The sequence below is a fragment of the Lithobates pipiens genome, unplaced genomic scaffold (genome assembly GCF_037356315.1).
Source record: "Lithobates pipiens isolate NorthernLeopardFrog02 unplaced genomic scaffold, aLitPip1_a1.2 Scaffold_19, whole genome shotgun sequence".
NCBI classification, from domain to species: Eukaryota; Metazoa; Chordata; class Amphibia; order Anura; family Ranidae; genus Lithobates; species Lithobates pipiens.
The window spans coordinates 466468574-466490064 of NW_027507764.1; the positions used below are offsets into that span (position 1 = coordinate 466468574).

General features: G+C 43.5%; 1 protein-coding gene across 1 annotated transcript in view; it reads left to right on the forward strand.

Moving 5' to 3' along the window:
* CUNH8orf34 (chromosome unknown C8orf34 homolog) overlaps window positions 1–21491 on the forward strand; it is a 422416-nt gene that overhangs the window by 180589 nt on the left and 220336 nt on the right. Inside the window, exon 6 of the mRNA XM_077492843.1 lies at window positions 13188–13360. Within this exon, the coding sequence (XP_077348969.1) occupies window positions 13188–13360 (173 nt within the window). The remainder of the gene's footprint in view (window positions 1–13187; window positions 13361–21491) is intronic.

Genomic DNA, 21491 nt, shown 5'->3' on the forward strand with positions numbered 1-21491 from the left:
AAGTAGCATTACCTTTATGATATGTATTTTTTAGAAAAGGGCCCTTCTTTTGGTAGTGGTTTCTTTCTGATTTAACCACTTGCTTACTGGGCACTTAAACCCCCTTCTATCCAGACCAATTTTCAGCTTTCAGCGCTGTCGCACTTTGAATGGCAATTGCGCGTTCATACAACCCTGTACCCAAATGAAATTTTTATCATTTTTTCCCCCAAATAGAGCTTTTTTTTTGGTGTTCTTTGATCACCTGTGCGATTTGATATATTTTTTTGAAATGTAAAAAGAGCGAATTAAAAAAAAAAAAATTTTTTGTTTGTTTTAAAATTTTATAACGGGTAATTTTTGCCCGTCATTGATGTACGCTGATGAGGCAGCACTGATGGGTGGCAGTGATGGGCACTGATGGGTGGCAGTGATGGGCACTGATCGGTTACACTGATAGGCAGCACTTCTAGGTGGCACTGAATGGCACCACTAGTGGGCATTGATAGGTGGCACTGGTGGGCATTGATAGGTGGCACTGGTGGGCATTGATAGGTGGCACTGGTGGGCATCGATAGGTGGCACTTGTGGGCATAATTACTTTATAAATGAGGCATAATTGCCTCTTCCTTTTCGGGACCGATGTCCCTTTAAGATAAGCTGGTGATCGGCTTTTTTTTCTCCTCCACTGTCAGCGTGAGGAGAAAAAAAAAAAACGATCACGAGCTTTTGTTTACATCATGTGATCAGCTGTCATCGGCTGACAGCTGATCACATGGTAAGGGGCCGGAACCGGCCCCTTACTCAGATCGGTGGTCATTCAAGTCTCAGTGACTCAGTGATCACAGAGCGCTCCGTGCGTGCCCTGTAGGGCGCACGCAGGGAGCGTGCACAGGAGAGGCCGTCATATGAAGGCCTCCTGGAAGTTCACATCTGCACTGTGGCCATCATGCGGCCATAGTGCGGATGCCAGGAGGTTAAAGTGATTGTAAACCCAATGTATGTTTATTTTTTAACCACTTGCTGACCAGCTGCTGTCATTATACGGCGGCAGGCCGGCTCGTTCCCACAAATCGGCGTAGGTGTACGTTGGCTCCCTTAAGAGCCATAGCAGGCGATGTGCGTGGCCACGTGTCTGCCGGCCATGCACGATCGCGGGAAAGAGAGCCAGAACGGGAATCTATCAGTGTGAACAGACAGATCCCCGTTCTGACAGGGGAGAGGAGAGAGATCTGCTGCTGTTAGTGATTAGGAACAGTGATCTCTCTCCTCCTCCAGTCAGTCCCATCCCCCCACAGTTAGAAACACCTCCAAGGGAACACATTTAACCCCTTGATCACCCCCTAGTAATAACCCCTTCCCTGCCACAGACATTTACACAGTAATCAGGGCATTTTTATAGCACTAATCGCTGTATAAATGTCAGTGGTCCCAAAAAAGTGTCAATAGTGTCTGATCTGTCCACCTCCGATAAAAATCACAGATCGCTGCCATTACTAGTAAAAATAAAAATTATAATAAAAATTCCATAGATCTATCCCCTATTTTGTAGACGCTATAATTTTTTTTTTAACCAATCAATGTATGCTTATTGCGATTTATTTATTTTATTTTTTTAACCAAAAATATGTAAAATTGTAGAAATTTGTTTGTGTTTTTTTGGTCATATTTATTATAGCAAAAGTAAAAAAAAAATTATATTTTATTTTTCAAAATGATCGCTCTTTTTTTGTTTATAGCAGAAAAATAAAAACCGTAGAGGTGATCAAATACCACCAAAAGAAATCTCTATTTGTGGTAAAAAAAGGATGTTCATTTTATTTGGGTACAGATTCGCACGACCGCGCAATTGTCAGTTAAATCGATGCAGTGCCCTATCGCAAAAAATGGCCTGGTCATTAAGGGGGCAAATCTGTTCTGTAAGTGGTTAAATGACAAACATGTTATACTTACCTGCTCTGTGCAGTGGTACAAGCTATTGGGATTTGAGCACAGGTATATCTTTTCTCTTGTAATGCAGGTCAGTAGTAGCTCCCCCCACCTTGTCTCTATGTCCCATTTTATCATGGTGTCCACTGTAGCATTTACAGTGGCAAAGCAGAATAGGACTGGCCGTAAGAGGGATTACTTTGATGCAGTTGACCAGCTTAAGCATGTGTTGCAATATATGTGAACTAAAATTCCCTATTTTTCATTGCATAGTTTGCTGGGAAGGGTGTAGCACTCTGCAGAGGGTTCACCCAGAATTTGTAGTGTTATGTGGTCACACCCCTTTAGCACCTGATAGTTTAAATACAATGTTCAATACAAATGTACAAGTTATTGGGATTTAAGCATGGGCAGGGGCGGACTGACATCTCATGGGGCCCCCGGGCAATCAGAGATTATGGGGCCACACAGTATGCAATCACACAGTATACACAGACATGTTTCTATTGGATAAGAAGGTACTGGAGAGGTGGGGCAGCTATAATCTCTGGATTTTTAGACCAAAAGGATGTTGGTAAGGGACATTTCATAGGCAGATGTAAAAAAGAAAGAAAAAAAAAAAAGATTTTTACATACTGTCCCTTATTTTACTGAGGCTGGCAACCCAGATGGGGCCCCCTAGTGGTCCAGGACCCTCGGGCAGTGCCCGAGTTGGCAAATGGTCAGTCCGCCCATGAGCACGGGTATATCTTTTCCTTGGTTCCCCATTAAGTTTTCTTTTGATTAACAGTGCACAGCAATAGCTGGAATCAAAAGTTTGACAGTTCTCCATCAGACTCTGCCCACCCCAGTACAAAACTCCTCAGCTAAGGGCCTGTCAGTGTGATGGCGCAGTGGGGGAGGGAGTTAGCTGAGGATCAGTGTCCTACTATTCAGTGCAGACATGCATACAGTGCCTTGAAAAAGTATTCATACCTCTAAAATTTTCCACAATTTGTCATGTTACAATCAAAGACATGTATTTTATTGGGATTTTATGTGAATGACCAACACAAAGTGGCACATAATTGTGAAGTGGAATGAAAATGATAAATGGTTTTCCAAATTTTTTACAAATAAATATCTGAAAAGTGGGACGTGTATTTGTATTCAGCCCCCTTTGCTCCTAAACCCCTAACTAAAATATAGTGGAACCAATTGCCTTCAAAAGTCACCTAATTAGTAAATAGAGTCCACCAGTGTGAATTATTCTCAGTATAAATACAGTTGTTCTGTGAAACCCTCCAGAAATTTGTTAGATAACCTTAGTGAACAAACAGCACCATGAAGGTCAAGGAACACGCCAGACATGTACGGGATAAAGTTGTGGAGAAGTTTAAAGCAGGGTTAGGTTATAAAAACAATATCCCAAGCTTTGAACATCTCACAGGGCACTGTTTAATCCATCATTAGAAAATTATGGCACAAGTATGAGTATGGCACAACTGCAAACCTACCAAGACATGGCCGGCCACCTAAACTGACAGGCCAGGCAAGAAGAGCATTAATCAGAGAAGAAGCCAGGAGGCCCATGGTAACTCTGGAGGGACTGCAGAGATCCATAGCTCAGGTGGGAGAATCTGTCCAAAGGACAACTATTAGTCATGCCCTCCATATATCTGGCCTTTATGGAAGTGTAGCAAGAAGAAAGTCATTGTTGAAAGAAAGCCATTAGAAGTTCCATTTGCAGTTTGCGAGAAGCCAAGTTGGGGACAGAGCAAACATGGAAGAAGGTGCTCTGGTCAGATCAGACCAAAATGTAACTTTTTGGCCTAAAAGCAAAACACTAAAGCATATGCATGTGTCAGAATGGCCCAAAGACCAGACCTAAATCCAACTGAGACTCTGTGGCAAGACTTGAAAATTGTTGTTCACAGACGATCTCTGTCCCCTCTGACAGAGCTTGAGCTATTTTGCAAAGAATGGATACAAATTTCACTCTAGATGTGCAAAGCTAGTAGAGACATCCTCAAAAAGACTCACAGCTGTAATTGCAGTGAAAGATGGTTCTACAAAGTATTGACTCAGGGGGGGCTGAATACAAATGCACAAGTGAATACCAAATAAGTGCAGCGCTAAGTGAACATGAATAAGTGCCCTGAGGCGATTCAGTTCGCATAGGTAGCGCTATACAAGTCACTCATTCATTCATGCAAACAACCTGTGTGTGGAGACAGTGGTTTCACCTGAGATATATCTCCCAGAGGAAGTTGCAAGGCTGTGATGAAACTAGTAGGAGGGGCTTGGAGGGCTGACGTATGAGAAAGTATCTGGAAAGTTTGTCTTAGTGGGCTGGACAGAGGGAACACTGCTGACCGGAGCTGCAGATTCGGATCTGGGGTAGTGTGTGGTTTTGCCCACCTCTTTGGTATGGTCTGACAACTTGATATTGCCCAGGTGTTCTGTGCAGTAATTCTTGCACTGGTACCCCTTTTTCTATGGTCTGAGAATTTTTAGTAACCAAGTATGGGAGGCCCCCTTGAACTTTTCAACCTTTTGCCACATTTCAGGCTTCAAACATAAAGATATAACATTTTTATTTTTTGTGAAGAATCACCAACAAGTGGGACACAATTGTGAAGTGGAACGAAATCTATTGGATTTTTGAAACTTTTTTAACTAATAAAAAAATGAAAAGTGGGGCGTGCAAAATTATTCGGCCCCCTTGCATTAATACTTTGTAGAGCCACCTTTTGCTGCGATTACAGCTGCAAGTCGCTTGGGGTATGTCTCTATCAGTTTTGCACATCGAGAGACTGAAATTCTTGCCCATTCTTCCTTGCAAAACAGCTCGAGCTCAGTGAGGTTGGATGGAGAGCGTTTGTGAACAGCAGTTTTCAGCTCTTTCCACAGATTCTCGATTGGATTCAGGTCTGGACTTTGACTTTGCCATTCTAACACCTGGATACGTTTATTTGTGAACCATTCCTTTGTAGATTTTGCTGTATGTTTGGGATCATTGTCTTGTTGGAAGATAAATCTCCGTCCCAGTTTCAGGTCTTTTGCAGACTCCAACAGGTTTTCATCCAGAATGGTCCTGTATTTGGCTGCATCCATCTTCCCCTCAATTTTAACCATCTTCCCTATCCCTGCTGAAGAAAAGCAGGCCCAAACCATGATGCTGCCACCACCATGTTTGACAGTGGGGATGGTGTGTTGAGGGTGATGAGCTGTGTTGCTTTTACGCCAAACATATCGTTTTGCATTGTGGGCAAAAAGTTCGATTTTGGTTTCATCTGACCAGAGCACCTTCTTCCGCATGTTTGGTGTGTCTCCCAGGTGGCTTGTGGCAAACTTTAGACGAGACTTTTTATGGATATCTTTGAGAAATGGCTTTCTTCTTGCCACTCTTCCATAAACGCCAGATTTGTGCAGTGTACGACTGATTGTTGTCCTATGGACAGACTCTCCCACCTCAGCTGTAGTTCTCTGCAGTTCATCCAGAGTGATCATGGGCCTCTTGGCTGCTTCTCTGATCAGTCTTCTCCTTGTCTGAGCTGAAAGTTTAGAGGGACGGCCAGGTCTTGGTAGATTTGCAGTGGTCTGATACTCCTTCCATTTCAAAATGATCGCTTGCACAGTGCTCCTTGGGATGTTTAAAGCTTGGAAAATCATTTTGTATCCAAATCCAGCTTTAAAATTCTCCACAACAGTATTACGAACCTGCCTGGTGTGTTCCTTGGTCTTCATGATGCTCTCTGCGCTTTCAACAGAACCCTGAGACTATCACAGAGCAGGTGCATTTATACAGAGACTTGATTACACACAGGTGGATTCTATTTATCACCATCAGTCATTTAGGACAACATTGGATCATTCAGAGATCCTCGCTGAACTTCTGGAGTGAGTTTGCTGCACTGAAAGTAAAGGGGCCAAATAATTTTGCACGCACCACTTTTCAGTTTTTTATTTGCTAAAAAAGTTTAAAATATCCAATAGATTTCGTTCCACTTCACAATTGTGTCCCACTTGTTGGTGATTCTTCACAAAAAAAATTAATTTTATATCTTTATGTTTGAAGCCTGAAATGTGGCAAAAGGTTGAAAAGTTCAAGGGGGCCGAATACTTTCGCAAGGCACTGTGTGTGTGTGTATATATATATATATATATATATATATATATATATATATATATATATATATATATATATATATATATATATATATATATATATATATAAATTGTATAACAGGTGAATGGGGTACAGAGACTGCTGATCCTAACCAAAAAAAAAATCATGAGTTGGATTTGGGATTAGCCACGAAAAACGAATCCATATACAGTATCTCACAAAAGTGAGTACACCCTCACATTTTTGTAAATACTTTATTATATCTTTTCATGTGACAAAACTGAAGAAATTACACTTTTCTACAATGTAGTGCGTGTACAGCTTGTATCACAGTGTAAATTTGCTGTCCCGTCAAAATAACTCAATAGGCAGACATTAATGTCTAAACCGCTGGCAAACAGAGAGTATATATAATGTAATGTAGGTAAGAGCAGCCTCTATTTTGTTTCCATCCAAATGGATGGAACAGTAAGAAAGGTAAGATAGAGAAAATAGATATGGCGCTATACCTTTTTAAACTCACTAAAGAGCCTGTTCTGAGTGGAACCTGTCCTGTTAAACCCCTGTATGGTCTTGGCCATTGTGCTGCAGCTCAGTTTCAGGGTCTTGCCAATCTTCTTATAGCCTAGGCCATATTTATGTAGAGCAACAATTATTTTTTTTCAGATCCTCAGAGAATTCTTTGCCATGAGGTGCCATGTTGAACATCCAGCGACCAGTATGAAAGAGTGAGAGTGATAACACCAATTTTAAAACACCTGCTCCCCATTCACACCTCAGACCTTGTAACACTGAGTCAGATTACACCGAGAAGGGAAAATGGCTAAGTGGGTGCAATTTGGCCATTTTCATTTAGGGGTGTATTCACTTTTGTTGCCAGCGGTTTAGACATTAATGGCTGTGTGTTGAGTTATTTTGAAGGGACAGCAAATTTACACTGTTATAAAAGCTGTACACTCACTACTTTACTTTGTAACAGTGTCATTTCTTCAGTGTTGTCACGTGAAAAGATATAATAAAATATTTACAAAACTCTGAGGGGTGTACTCACTTTTGTGAGATACTGTATACAGACCTAAATCTGTGGCACCAATCTGGGATTATGTGTTCATCAAAAATAAAGTATACAAATAAAGTATAAGTAAAGTAAAATAAAGTATTCCTCTCAAGACAACCTGACAAGAGGCAGGGCCGCCATGGGGGGTGGGGACAGGTCCCAACCAGGCCCACATGGGCGGACCGACTATTAGGACACTCGGGATGAATCCTGGAGCCAGAGTGCCAAAGCAAGTTCCGGGTAACCCCCTCATGACTCTACCATGTGTACATCTGGGTTACCTGTTACAGGTAACCCGAATGCAAACTCCTCTCCACTCCCAAAGCCCCCTCCCAGTACAGGCCTAAAGCAATGTAAGGGGCCCGGAAATGAATGATGGCTGCCCAGTGTAGTAGCAATGTGGTTTGGTACCATTTTAAAGTTTACACATTTGTGTGTTTTGATACAATTAGTAAAATATTGATTCTAGTAAGCCCACTAAATACACAGTGAATTATCTTCTTGTTGGTTGAGTTAAAGCAGGATTTTATTAACTCGGGTGTTGCTCAATTGTTCCTACCAATGACTCCCACCGCTTTGATTAATTATTATTAGTAATAATCTTTATAAAGGTTAACGATGGGGATGACCTGGAGGGTCCAAATTTGGTGTGTGTGTGTAAGTAGGGGAGACACATAGGGGTTGATTTACTAAAGGCAAATAAACTGTACACTTTGCAAAGTGCAGTTGCACTCTGCAAGAGCAGTTGCTCCAGGGCTTAGTAAATGAGCAGAAACTCTGCTGACTTCCATCATCCAATCACGTGCAAGCAAAAATGCATTTTTTTTTTCCTTTTCCTTGCATGTGATCGGGTATTCTTTGTAAAGTGAAGCTTTATTTCATTTACTAAGCTCTGGGGCAACTACACTTGAAGCAGGGCCGTCTTTAAGGCAGGAAAAAAGGGGCAGATGCCCTGGGCCCTGTCATTGTTGTGGGGCCCAAAGCAGCTGCCTCATACTTGCCAACTATCCCAGTTTAAATTCCCTTGTACCTTGAAGTTTTAGTCCTGTTCTGTGTCCCGATATCTCAGTGTGAAGTGCTGCTACTGATGCTACTCAGCTCTGCCCTGTTGTGTACAGATGACTCGCACGCAGCCCTGTGTTTACATGTAAATAACTGGCATTCATATGTAAATAGAGGCGGCATTGCTAAGCAAATAGATGTGGCCAGCGGAATTGATATGTAAATAAAGGCGGCATTCATATGTATATCATGCTTCCCTGCAATGAGAAGATGGTATGCTGTAACCTCTAGCAACCAATCAGTGAGCAGTATTACTGTACAGTAATCTCTAGCAACTAACAAGCAGAAATCATTTGCTGTAACCTCTAGCAACTAATCAGTGAGCTGTAATGTGTGCTGTAACCTCTAGCAACCAGTCAGTAGTCAGTAATGATATGCTGTAACCGCTGGCAACCAATCACAATTGCTGCCAGATCTGGTACAGTAAACTGATTTTAAGTCTTGCTTCTATTTATTGTATGTCTCCCAGCAGGTGGAGAGTGAAATTGCATGGGGGGGTGGGCCCAAAGAAAATTTTTGCCCGGGGTCCAATCAATATTAAAGACGGCCCTGACTTGAAGAGTACAACTGCACATTGCAAAGTGCACAGTCTATTTGCCTTTAGTAAATTAACCCCATAATCTTGTCAGGCAACACACACACACACACACCAAGTATAGGGTCAGTGGGACTGCACTACAGAAAAGCAGGCTGTCATTGACAGTAGATGCACGCTTTGCCTGACACAAGCTGCATATGACTGCCTGCCTACCATAGAGATGTGTAGGGGTCATTCTTGTGATTTTGTGGGGCCCTCAAGCTGCTTTTTTTTTATTAAAACGGCTTGACAACTTTGTACTTCACCTTTGACACCACTAAAGTAAACTTTTAGTGAGAGAATAGCAGGCTGCTGTTGCTGACTTCTATTGCAATGCTAGTTACCAGGCGGATTCAGTAGCTTCAGTGCTGATTAACTGACCTGAAGTACGTACTGTAGATCAGGTGTTCTGCCTTCACTCTGAATTGCTTTTTCAAAGTGACTCAGAAACTATTCAAGTCGGAGGAAGCCAGACAACTAAATGCTTAGAAGGAGAGCAGAAATTGTATGTCTGTTTTTGTACTGAGAAAATATAGAGGCTGCCTTTGCAAACCTATCTTCTAAAAACCCTAGTTGCCTGGCTGTCATTCAGATCCAGTAGCTTGAATGCTTTTGTACTAACCTTAAACAATATGCAGATCAGGAGATCTGACATCATAATCTGCATGTCCATCTAGGTCAGTAACCGAAAATGTTAAATCCAGAGACAGCCAGGTAGCTGGCATTTGTATAAAGAGGCCAGGAATGGCAGACCAGATTACCATAAGATCGGCACAATCTCACAGTGATCTCATGTTTGTGGCACTCGCTACCAGCTGCTACTTGACTCTACTGGGGGAAATCAGTTTATTAGACATTTTAAAGAACTCCTGCCAGGCATTGTTATTCCTGTGAAAGCAATGCTTGGAATGTCTTCTAGGATCACTTCTCTGCTCTACACTCCCATCCCCATAAAAATAAATATTGAGTACTATCATGCCTTAGGGGTGTCAGGTATAGCACACAAGTGAAGGAAGAAGAGCATCCATGATCTGGCTCACACTGCACATGGTTACTGTGTGTAGCCGCCCATCTCTGCCCGTTTGTGCATTCATATTGCGAGCAGTAACGCGCCAAGTGCCCCACCGCTGCAATACTGCAGAGTATCCCGCACACTTCCATCAAGGGGAACCGTCAGGACAGCCCAGCCCCGATTTGGATGTCCATCCACGAATCAGGATCAGGGAGAGAGGCTATATTACCAGCATCTATCATTAGAGTGCTGTGATGAAGAAGCAGACATCCCAACCTGCAAAAACTAATTTCAAGGAGGTGGCAAGCTCATTTGAGGGAGGTCACACTCTGTGCCAACAACCCCCTTCCCCCTCATTCATAATAAGATACTATAATAAAATAATACTTTAAAAATAATTAATAAAATAATGCCATAATGAAAAAATACTTTAAAAGATAATGTTGTTTCACTCTCACCTCAATATTTCTTTTACAGTCATTTAACCCACCATGGACTACGGAAAATTCACTGCTGCAAACAGTGCAGAGAGCTACACCGTCATTGTTTTTTTACCCCTATTATGCATGGGTACAATTTGGTGTATTCTGGGGTGAAGTGCGTTGTGTACTTTTTTTTTTTTTTCCATGATGGTTCTACTCTGCCACTGATAACCCTGGCCCTGCCTGTGTAGTAACTCTGGCACCAGGCTGTTGTAACAAATTTATATGTATATATAAAAAAAAAAATTGCTAATGGTCCCTGTGGACACCTGCTAAGTATGGTCTCTGTGGGCGTCACCTGCTGAGTAATAGCCGGTTCACACAGCGAGGCGCGGCGAGGCGTCTCCGACTTGCCTCGCCGCGACCTGCGGGGACCTCAGCGGCGACTTGCAGAGGACTTCTGTATAGAAGTCAATGCAAGTCGCCCCCGAAGTCGCCCAGAAGTAGTACAGGAACCTTTTTTCTGAGTCGGAGCGACTCGAGTCGCTCCTCTCAGAACGGTTCCATTGTACAGAACGGGGGCGACTTGCGGGAGCGAGGCGAGGCGAGCCGTGTCGCCTCGCATCGCCTCGCTGTGTGAACCGGCCCTAAATGGCCCCTGTGTAGAGAATCTGGCCCCTGCTCCTAAAATGGCCCCTGATCAGACTTGTGCTGTGACTCACTGCTGTGGGATCATCCTGAGTGACACATGATGATGAGTGAGCTGAGAGATGTGGTGAGAGAGTGACACACAGTGATGCTCAGCGTCACTGTGTCACTCTATCCACACTCTGCAGAACTCACACACTCTGGAGGACCAGCCTGTGCGTACAAGAGTCAGTGTGACTCCTCCCTCCTCACACAGACTGGCCTTCCTAGCAAGGGGAGGACATCTGTCATCATCAGACATGAATGACTCATAAGCCGGTGGGTTCGCACTGCTGGCAGTTGCAGACCGTTGCACAATGAGTCTGTCTGCCAGCTTACACACAGCACACTCTGTCACACCTGGCTGCAAACCCCACCACAATCCTTGCATGACAGAGATGCTAGGGATCTGATCCACTGAGCAAATTCTGGTTAAAAGTTGTAAAAGTGGAGCAATTATCAAGAGGGGGCCCCAGGAATGTGGGGGGGGGGGGGCGCTGGTGACCAGAGACCACCTTCCGCAGAAACAATACACTAATACATCAGTGACCCCCCCCTCTGACTGGCCTGGCAATGCTGTCACTGACCTCTCAGGTGCACCGTGCAGGAATCAGTCAGACGGCTTCAGCTTGGTGGCTCTGGTTTTATCCTATAGTCTCCTCTCCACAGTCTACACACGTCTGACTCCTCCTGTGACCCCCATCCCGGCGATACTCTAACTCCTCTCCAGACTCCCTCAGAGACTGCAGACATGATACAAGAGATGATCAGCGACTGAGGACATGAAACAAGAGATTATCAGACTGTGGAAATGATACAAGAGATGGTCAGAGACTGCGGACATGATACAAGAGATGGTCAGAGATTGCAGACATGGTACAAGAGATCAACGCAGCCTCACTGTGCCCATCAATGTAGCCTCACTATGCCTATCAATGCAGCAAAACTACCAACAATGCAGCCTCGTCAGTGCCCATCAATGCAGCCTCACTGTGCCCATCTGCAGCCTCAGTGCCATCAATGCAGCCTCACTGTGCCCATCTGCAGCCTCATCAGTGCCCACAATGCAGCCTCACTGTGCCCATCTGTAGCCTTGTCCATGCCAACACTGCAGCCTCAGTGCCATCAATGCAGCCTCACTGTGCCCATCTGCAGCCTCATCAGTGCCCACAATGCAGCTTCGTCGGTGGCCATCAATGGAGCCTCACTGTGCCCATCTGCAGCCTCATTAGTGTCAACAATGCAGCCTCACTGTGCCCACAATGCAGCCTCACTGTGCCCATCTGTATCCTCAACAGTGCCCATCTACAGCCTCACTGTGCCAACATTGCTGCCTCACTGTGCCCATCTGTATCCTCATCAGTGCCCATCTGCAGCCTCACCAGTACCTTGATTACACACCGTGGGTGTCTCCTGCTGTGTCATGCAGCTGCAGCCTTAACTGTTCAGTGGCCATCCACTGTAACAAAGCCCCGCCTCCTCATCCATGATAGACAGTCAACTGAACACAGATACAATGCAGGGAAATTGAATCAGTGTTCCATCTATCATGAATGAGGCTTTGTTACAGTGGACAGCCCCCCAACAGTTAAGACTGCAGCTGCATGACACAGTGGGAGACACCCGCGGTTTGTGATTATGCAAACGGAGGGAGAGGAGGACTCTGCATTTGGATTGGCCCTGGGTGCCGCTGCAGCCACAGCTCAACGTGGCCCCAGGGCAGGCGGCCTAATGGGAAATTTGTCGGTATCCCAGGAGGCCAGTCCAGCCCTGCTCCAGGCTGGGTGGCAATGCAGGCTCAGCCGGGAGATCGTGCCGCACTCGTGGGTGTCCGTGAGCATGCCATCAAATGTGGGAGTATCCCGCAAATCGAGGGAGACTTGAGATGACCGAAGAAGCAACACTCTAACAAAGAAGGCAACTTCCCCTAAGGCTATATTATTCATCCAGTCCTCTACATTCTAATTTGCAGGCCAGACCTGGTTTCATAAGGCTTTGAGGAAGAGGAGAATCCTTGAAGCACGTTAGCCGAACGCCCATCTCTTTATCACATGTTATGGTCACCAATGAAAATTTTTTTTCATTACTGTTCAACCAAGTGAAGTCATTTTATTCTAGCAACATTTGTGAATACGTAGTATTTTTATTTATACCATTTTGTTTTAAATAAACATTTTAAAGGATATATACATCAGGCAACAGGCCTTCCATTTCTTTTTTCTGTTTATCGCACACAAATCTGACTGCTGTTTGGGGTCTTTACCCCCTTATACTTTTCTTGTTTTACCTTTCACGTTTTAAGTTTGTAAATGCAAAGCCTACTCAATGTATTCCATATGTTCTTTTACTAGGACACACGGGCATTTAACTCTTCCCTTCTAAGACCCTGTGTGATTGGAGAATGGGTGGGACGTGAAGACAATGACATTGACCCTTTAGCTGCTGAAATGATTCAACCTCCTATACCAAGAAATAAAAACGAACAACGGGAAGTAGATGAAGGCAGTGGCAGCCCTGCTGGAAGGTGAGAGATACATGTCCATGAAAACTGTTCTATTGCACTGTACATTAGTGTCAGAACAGCTGGTAAGGGGAATGCAGTAATCATTGTGAACACAGTGACCCTCGGTTTCTGATGAATTGCTCCACTCCCTAGAGTGGAGACATAACTGACCTGACACTTTGGCGCTTCTTCTGAAATGCAGAAATGATGGCTCTTTTTTTTCATGTTTTTTAGCAATTTGAATCTTATAATAGTATCTCTCTGGGGCTTCAGATCATCAATCTACCCTTATAGTTCCGATCAACTCTTATGTTAAAAGCCAAATCAAGATTCCCTAATGGATTCTCAAAATGTTCAATAAATAAAGCATCCAGCTTCACTATTGCATTGTAGAGGGGTTGAAGACACAAAATATAGTGGAGAAATGATGTTGCCGAAAACAAGTCACTGGGTCATGGGACCTAACATTGCACACCCAAAAGTGAATTATTACGGTCGAGGGGAATTGGTTGTTAAGGATATGAGGGACACATAGAGCAGTATTAACATTCTGATGAAATAAACTCCCTCATAGTTTTATGGTTTGTGGTCATTGCTACTGTAAAGAAGAGTTGAACATTCTGTCATGTTTGCCCCAGATCTATTGGGCCTCATGGGCACAGATGTTTAGAGGCTGCAAAGTTCTCTAGCATAAAATCCCTTACACAGTATATGTCCCTGAATGTGCCCCTTTCACGTTTGAGGACATACACTGTACATGCATGCACGTGTTAAAACAATTCACGAGCCAACAGCATTTACACTAGTAGAGTTGCATACAGCCATTCAATTGTATGGACAGCTGTATGCACCACCTGGAGCTCCCTGTGCATGGGAACATACCAGAAATTTTACATTGGAGAACATTGCAGCCTCTAGTCATCCATACACATGAGGCCTTATTTTCCGAATTTCATAACTGATTGAATTTGAGCTGTGTTCCTGCCTGGGCATGGAAAAAAGATGGTGCCCATTAATGCAAGCCTTAGATCCTATCTGTGGGGCCATGCTACTTGAGCAATACAAAACTAGAATGTGCTAAAGAAGTTTGCATGACACCTTCTTTATACGAATGGTACCATAGATCTATGGAACCCAAGAAATAAAAAATGATTGCATTTTACCAAATTAACTAAAAGTCCTCCTAAATGTCCTGCATTCCCCTCAGCTGGTGGAATTAACCTCAAGTGTTCAAAAGTTATTAAAAACTGAAACAATAAAAGAAAAAAAAAAGTAATGGTGAATTGTAACTGCAAATTTTATGTCCCCAATTTTAGACTGGGAATTAAAGTTTGTGCCCTATATAGATTGTCAGATTGGCATTGATTGCGTGAACCATGGCTTCCGCAAAAAGTCTGCAAATATAACTTTCACCTGGAGTTTTCCCATTTAGAGAGGATTTTTTAGTATTACATCCATGTTTTCTGAAACAAGACAACTGTTGTAATTTTGACTTTAATGGGAAAGACCTGTTGACACTTTAAAATTACATTCTAAAAAGCCAGCTAATACGAATCAATGGCAGTCTAAGCAGAAAACAAACATCAAGCTACTGGAGATAATGAAATATTCATAAAGTAATGCTTGAAAATTATTTTAAGGAGTAGAAAATGTGTTCCTAGCCTTGAGTCCACAACAAACACCATTAAATATTCCTATGTAGGGAGTGTATATTATTGCAGAGACACAGTAGAAGGTGTCGGTTATACTGTAAACCTGCATTTCTTTTCTTACATCAGGGGACACAGAACCATAGTAATAACTATGTGGGTTATATCAGACCGACAGGTGCTGGACACTGGCACACCCCTAAGGCGTGTACTTCCCCCATATAACCCCTCCCATTACTGGGAGTCCTCAGTTTTTTTGCCAGTGTTTAAGGTGTTGGGCACGAGTAAGGATGTGTTGTGCTGAGTTCCACGGGCAGTAATCCTTTGATGAGAGCCAGCCATCCTGACCGGATCTGTTCTGATATCTTGTAATGGGCTAAATGAATGGTACCTGGGCCTCGTAATCCGAAGAAATTAGGTTTTGCTTGCGAATGCTTCTCTTTGAGAGCTGAGCCGTGGGATCCAGTACTTTTTGGTAGTGAGGCCAATAAAAGTTTACTGCTAGGGTCCTGTCGCACATCCAGGATTGCAGGTTTTTTCTTCTACCATTTAAAATACATTTTTTATGAAAGATTATTGCTATGATGTCTCTCCATACTAGGACTAAACATAGCTTATTCCCATCTAGTCCTCAGGGCCCTTTTGTTGAGGTGCAGGAGGCTGGGGATCAGGTAGATCTTCCCAAATATTGGAAGATACTTATTTTTCCTCTTTGGAGGATCCTAACAGGGAGGGAGTAGCCTCACAAGTCAGGTGTTTTGTCTACTCCCTTAACCCTTTTGTTGCCTGCAGCACAGGCTCTTGAGGTATCTACCTCTAATAAGGTTCATTTGAACCTCCCCCACCCGGGAATGTTTTTTCCTATTCATGCATAGCTTATGTATTCTGAATGGGAACATTTCTATGAAGAAATGGGGTGTTCCAGCAGAGTCTCACATGTCCAGTGGATAATGCACTGATGTTAAAGGATCCAGCAAGTTAAGGTTGGAACTTCCTTTTAACCACTTAATAACCGGCCCATAGCCGATTGAAGGCTACAGGTCAGTTGCTTAACTCTGGGAGGACGTACTATAACGTCCTCCTAGAATTCCACTTTCGCGCGCCCCCTGGGGTGCGCACTCGTGAGCATCTGTGACCGTTTACAACGTGATCGCTCTGTCAAATGACAGAGCGATTACTTGTAAACAAACTGGCGTGATGTTATTACGCCGGTTCCTCCCTCCCCTCTCTGTACCGATCAGTACAGTGGAGGGGAGAGATTGGTGTCAGCAGCGCTGTGGGCTGTATCTGCAGTGCCCACAGCGCTGCTCACCGACAATTAACTCTGCGATTCCCTGCCAATACTCTGCAATACCCAGCAATGCCCTGCCAATACTATGCAGTACCCAGCAATACCCAGCAATGCCCTGCCAATACTCTGCAATGCCCTGCCAATTCTCTGTGATACTCTGCAATGCCCTGCCAATACTCTGCAATGCCCTGCCAATACTCTGCAATACCTAGCAATGCCCTGCCAATACTCTGCAATACCCAGCAATACCTTGCCAATACTCTGCCATAAATTGCCATACCCAGAAATACCCAGCCATACTTGGTGATACCCAGCCATACTTGGTGATACCCTGCCATACTCAGTGATACCTTGCAATACCCAGCCATACTCAGTGATAACCTGCAATACAGAGCCATACTCGGTGATACCCTGCAATACCCAGCAATACCCAGAGATACTCTGCAATACCCAGCCATACTCGGCCATTCTCAGCTATACTCTGTGATACCCTGCAATACCCAGCCATACTTGGTGATACCCTGCAATACCCAGCCATACTCGGTGATACCCTGCAATACTCGGTGATACCCAGCCATGCTCGCCTATGCTTGGCAGTACTTAGCCTCTGTATGTTGCCAGGCTGTGGAAGTCTCACACATGTGGTATCGCCATACTCAGGAGGAGTAGGAGAATCTCTATTTTGGGGTGTCATTTTTGGTATGTACATGCTATATAAATGCTTGTATAAATGGACAACTTTGTGTTAAAAAGAAAAAAATGCATTTTAACCACTTCCCGCCTGCCGGCCGTCATATGACGTCCTTGAATTTGTGCGGGGATATCTGAATGATGCCTGTAGCTACAGGCATCTTTCAGATATCAGCTTTTTTAGCCGGCGATTCCCTACACCAGAAGAATGATCATAGTGGCTGTTCCGCTGCTTGATCGTTCTTACAGGAAGTGAGAGGGGACGTCCCCGCCTCGCTCCAGTGCTTCTACCGACTCGCCAATGCGATCAAAGCCAGAATGTTTTTTTTTTTAATTTCAGGCTTCCCAGCCTAGCGGTGAGATGTGGGGTCTTATTGACCCCATATCTCACTGTAAAGAGGACCTGTCATGCCATATTTCTATTACAAGGGATGTTTACATTCCTTGTAATAGGAATAAAAGTGATCAAAAATTGTATTTTTGGGGAAAAAAGTGTCAAACTAAAATAAAGTAAAATGAACAATAAAAAAACAAAAAAATGTCCCCATCTGCTCGCATTGCAGAAGCGAACGCATACGTAAGTCCCACCCACATATGAAAACAGTGTTCAAACCACACATGTGAGGTATCGCTGCGAATTTTAGAGCGAGAGTAATAATTTTGGCCCTATACCTCCTCTGTAACTCAAAACATGTAACCAGTAAAAAAATGCAAAGCGTCGCCTATGGGGATTTTTAAGTAGTGACGTTTTGGCGCTACTGCACGAGCGTGTGCAATTTTGAAGGGTGATATGTTAGGTATCTATTTACTCGGCGTAACTTCATCTTTCACATTATGCAAAAACATTGGGCTAACTTTACTGTTTTTTTTTTGTTTTTTTAAAGCACAAAACTATTTTTTCCCCCCCAAAAAAACGCATTCGAAAAATTGCTGCGCAAATACCGTGGGAGATACTCTCAAGGGTCTTTGCTAAAAAAAAAACATATGTAATGTTTTGGGGTTCTATGCAATTTTCTAGCAAATAAATGATGATTTTTACATGTAGGAGAAAAATGTCAGAATTGGCCTGGGCGCTCCAGAATGCCTGATGGTGCTCCCTGCATGTTCGGCCTCTGTATGTGGCCACGCTGTGTAAAAGTCTCACACATGTGGTATCGCCATACTCGGCAGTAATAGCAGAATGTGTTTTGGGGTGTAATTTGTGGCATGCATATGCTGTGTGTGTGAGAAATAACCTGATAATATGACAATTTTGTGGGGAAAAAAAAAGGAAAAAAAAATCTTGATTTTTCAAAGAATTGTGGGAAAAAATGACAAGTTCAAAAAACTCATCATGCCTCTTACTAAATACCTTGGAATGTCTCCTTTCCAAAAAGGGGTCATTTGGGGGGTATTTGTACTTTTCTGGCATGTTAGGGTCTCATGAAATTAGATCAGTACATCAGGTGTGATCAATTTTCAGATATTGGCACCATAGCTTGTGGACTCTATAACTTTCACAAAGACCAAATAATATCCACCAATTTGTACTTGTCTTTTACCAAAGATATGTAGTAGTATAAATTTTGGCGAAAATTTATGAAGAAAAATTACTAATCTGCTAAATTTTATAACGGACACAAAGAAAAATTCATTTTTTTACAGAATTTTCGGTCTTTTTTCTTTTATAGCACAAAAAATAAAAAACCCAGCGGTGATTAAATACCACCAAAAGAAAGCTCTATTTGTGTGAAAAAAGGACAAAAATGTCATATGGGTACAGTGTTACACGACTGAGTAATTGTCATTCAAAATGTGAGAGCACCGAAAGCTGAAAATTGGTCTGGTTATTAAGGGGGTTTAAGTGCCCAGTGGTAAAGTGGTTAAAGACCAGATGTCTTTTGCAGTCTTTCTGCAATTGGTGTATCTCAGTCCATTAACCCTTTAACGTCAGCTCCACTATTTTGGTGGAGCACATTTTGAGTCACGCAAATTCATTTAAAAATTTAGACTTCTAAGGGTTAAGTAACAGGTGTGAGAGACCTGAAATTCGGCCTGATCAGTAGGCCCGGCAATGGGCTGGTGTATCTGACACACTGTGTCTCACAGATGACTCCCCGTTTAAGCCTTATGGCTTATACTGGCAGAGTTCCATGGCTGAAATATTGATCAGATGAAGCACCATGTGAAAACTCTTTGCCAGTTTGTGTCCCTTCCTGGGGTACGGCTATTTAGAGTGGATAAGTACATCCAAAAGGGTAAAGCTCTCTTTACCAGTAAAAGGAGGTTAAACATTTCTCCTTTAATCTTGCTTCCTCTCCTATGCCTGGGGCATCTGCCTTTAGGCCGTCTCAACGGTCTCAATCGTCAAGTTCAGGGTAAAGTCCCCAAGGGCAGCACCAGGATCTTGGGGGCAGAGAGCCCATAAAGCAGAATGCTAAAGCCTTCTCATGAAGCGGCACCCCCACTCGTTTGGGTGAGGGGAAAGGTCCTGCGATTCTCAAAGTCTGGTAGGAACAATTTTTTCTCTAGGTTACGACTAGAGTTTCAGGAGCCCGGATGTCTCAGTCAGCTTTGATCTGAGGGTCTGGGTTTCGGGTCCCTGTTTGGGTCCTGCTTGTGGGGTCCTTGGGCTGCTGATGCGGAAGTCTTTATGCAAGAGTTTCCGTCTCCTCAGAGAATGTTCCTAAGGATTCAAAAATAAAAAAAAGAGAAGAAGTCTCTCTTTCTGGCCTCTGGATCAGCTGTTATCCCAGTCAGTGATATCAGAGGTTCCCTTGGTGGAACGGGGTTTTGGCTCAAACCTTTTAAGGTTCCATAACTAAACAAAGACGTAAGACCCATTCTAGATCTCGAAGATCTGAATCGGCACTTAGACATCCGATCCTTTCAGAATTAGATCGGCTGTGTCCTTCCTGCAAGGAGGGGAGTTGCATATCTCCATGTGCCAAAGTTTCCCGCTTACCAAAAATTTCTTTGAAATATAAAATTATTTTTTTCAGTTTTGGCTCTGCCATTTAGTTTAGCCACAGCACCACAAGTGTTCTGAAAGATTCTGTCACCTCCTTTAGCCAGGCATAGCGGCCCTAGCCTATTAGAAGATCTACTTTTTAATAGATCATTCAGTCTCGAGTCTAAGACCAGAGTCTGATTTCAGCCGTAAATATCTGAAATCTCTAGGTTGGATTCTCAACCTAGGAAGATTCTCCTTAAAACCATCAAGGAGATTACGGTACTCAGGGGGGCTGGTTATAGATACCATATAGAAGAAGGTATTCTTACCCCAGACGAGAATCAGTTCCATTGTAGGATTAATTCAACTTCTCAGAACAAAGGAAAATTCCTTCATTCGGCTGTGCAGGAGATTTTTAAGGGAAATGGTGGCCTCCTTCAAGGCCATCCCTTACGTGCAGTTTTACTCAAAGACTGCTTCAAGACACCATCCTGTCGGACTGGAATAAAGAAGATTCAGGCCTTGTTTGTTTCCAATACGCTTGGCTCCTGACATAGGTCAGAGCCTAAATTGGTGGTTGTTATCCAGCAAAAGGGAAAATCTTTATCCTGGAAGGTGTTAACAACAGATGCCAGCCTTCTAGGAGGGGGGGGGGGGCAGCCCTGGAAGAAGATTCTGTTCAGGGGAGATGGTACAGGTTAGAGGACCTTACCTATCAACTTCTTTGGAAGTTTCAGGCAGTACATCTGGCCCTAGAATCTTGGCGGTCAGACTACGGGACTATCCTGACAGGATTCAGTCTGACAAGGCCACGACGGAGTCTTACATCGATCACCAGGGGAGGCACGAGAAGTCGTGCAGCCCAAAAAGAGATGAATAATGTTCTAGCTTTGGCAGAACACAACATTCCTTGCCTATCGGCAATTCTAATTTTTCAGGCGTACTACTTGAGACACCAACAATTATTTCCGGGAGAATGATCTCTTCACCCCGACATCTTCCTAGCAATATGTCTGATGGGGTATTCCGGACATGGACCTATTCGCGTCCATATTTATTAACAAGGTTGACAACTTTGTCAAACAAGGGGTCTGCTAGCAAGCGGAACAGACGCATTAGTCTTCCCAGGGGATCAGTTTTCACTGATCTATGCATTTCATCCAGTTCTGCTAGTTCTGCGCCTTCTCCGCAGGAACAAAAGGAGGCCCAGCGGGTTCCAGAAGATCTTAATTTACCGAGATCATAAAGATGGCAGTAGGAGTCCTTTGGACTCTGCCATTATAGCCAGACCTTCTTGCACAAGGTCCAGTATTTCATCCTACCTTACGGACAAAAAGTTTAACAGGTTTGACTGTTGAATCCCACTTTATAAAAGATCGTGGGTGATCTCCTTCGGTAGTGTCTACTTTGACTAATGCCAGGAAGCTGGCTTCCAGAATCACTTACTTTAGAGTCTGGAAGGCATAGGTTTCTTGGTGTGGATCCGGGGGTTGGCACCCCAGGAAGTACTGTATGTCAATAGGCAGGATTCCTGATTCCTGCATATGGGATCTGAAATGAAGCTGGCCTTGACTTCTATCAAGAGCCAGA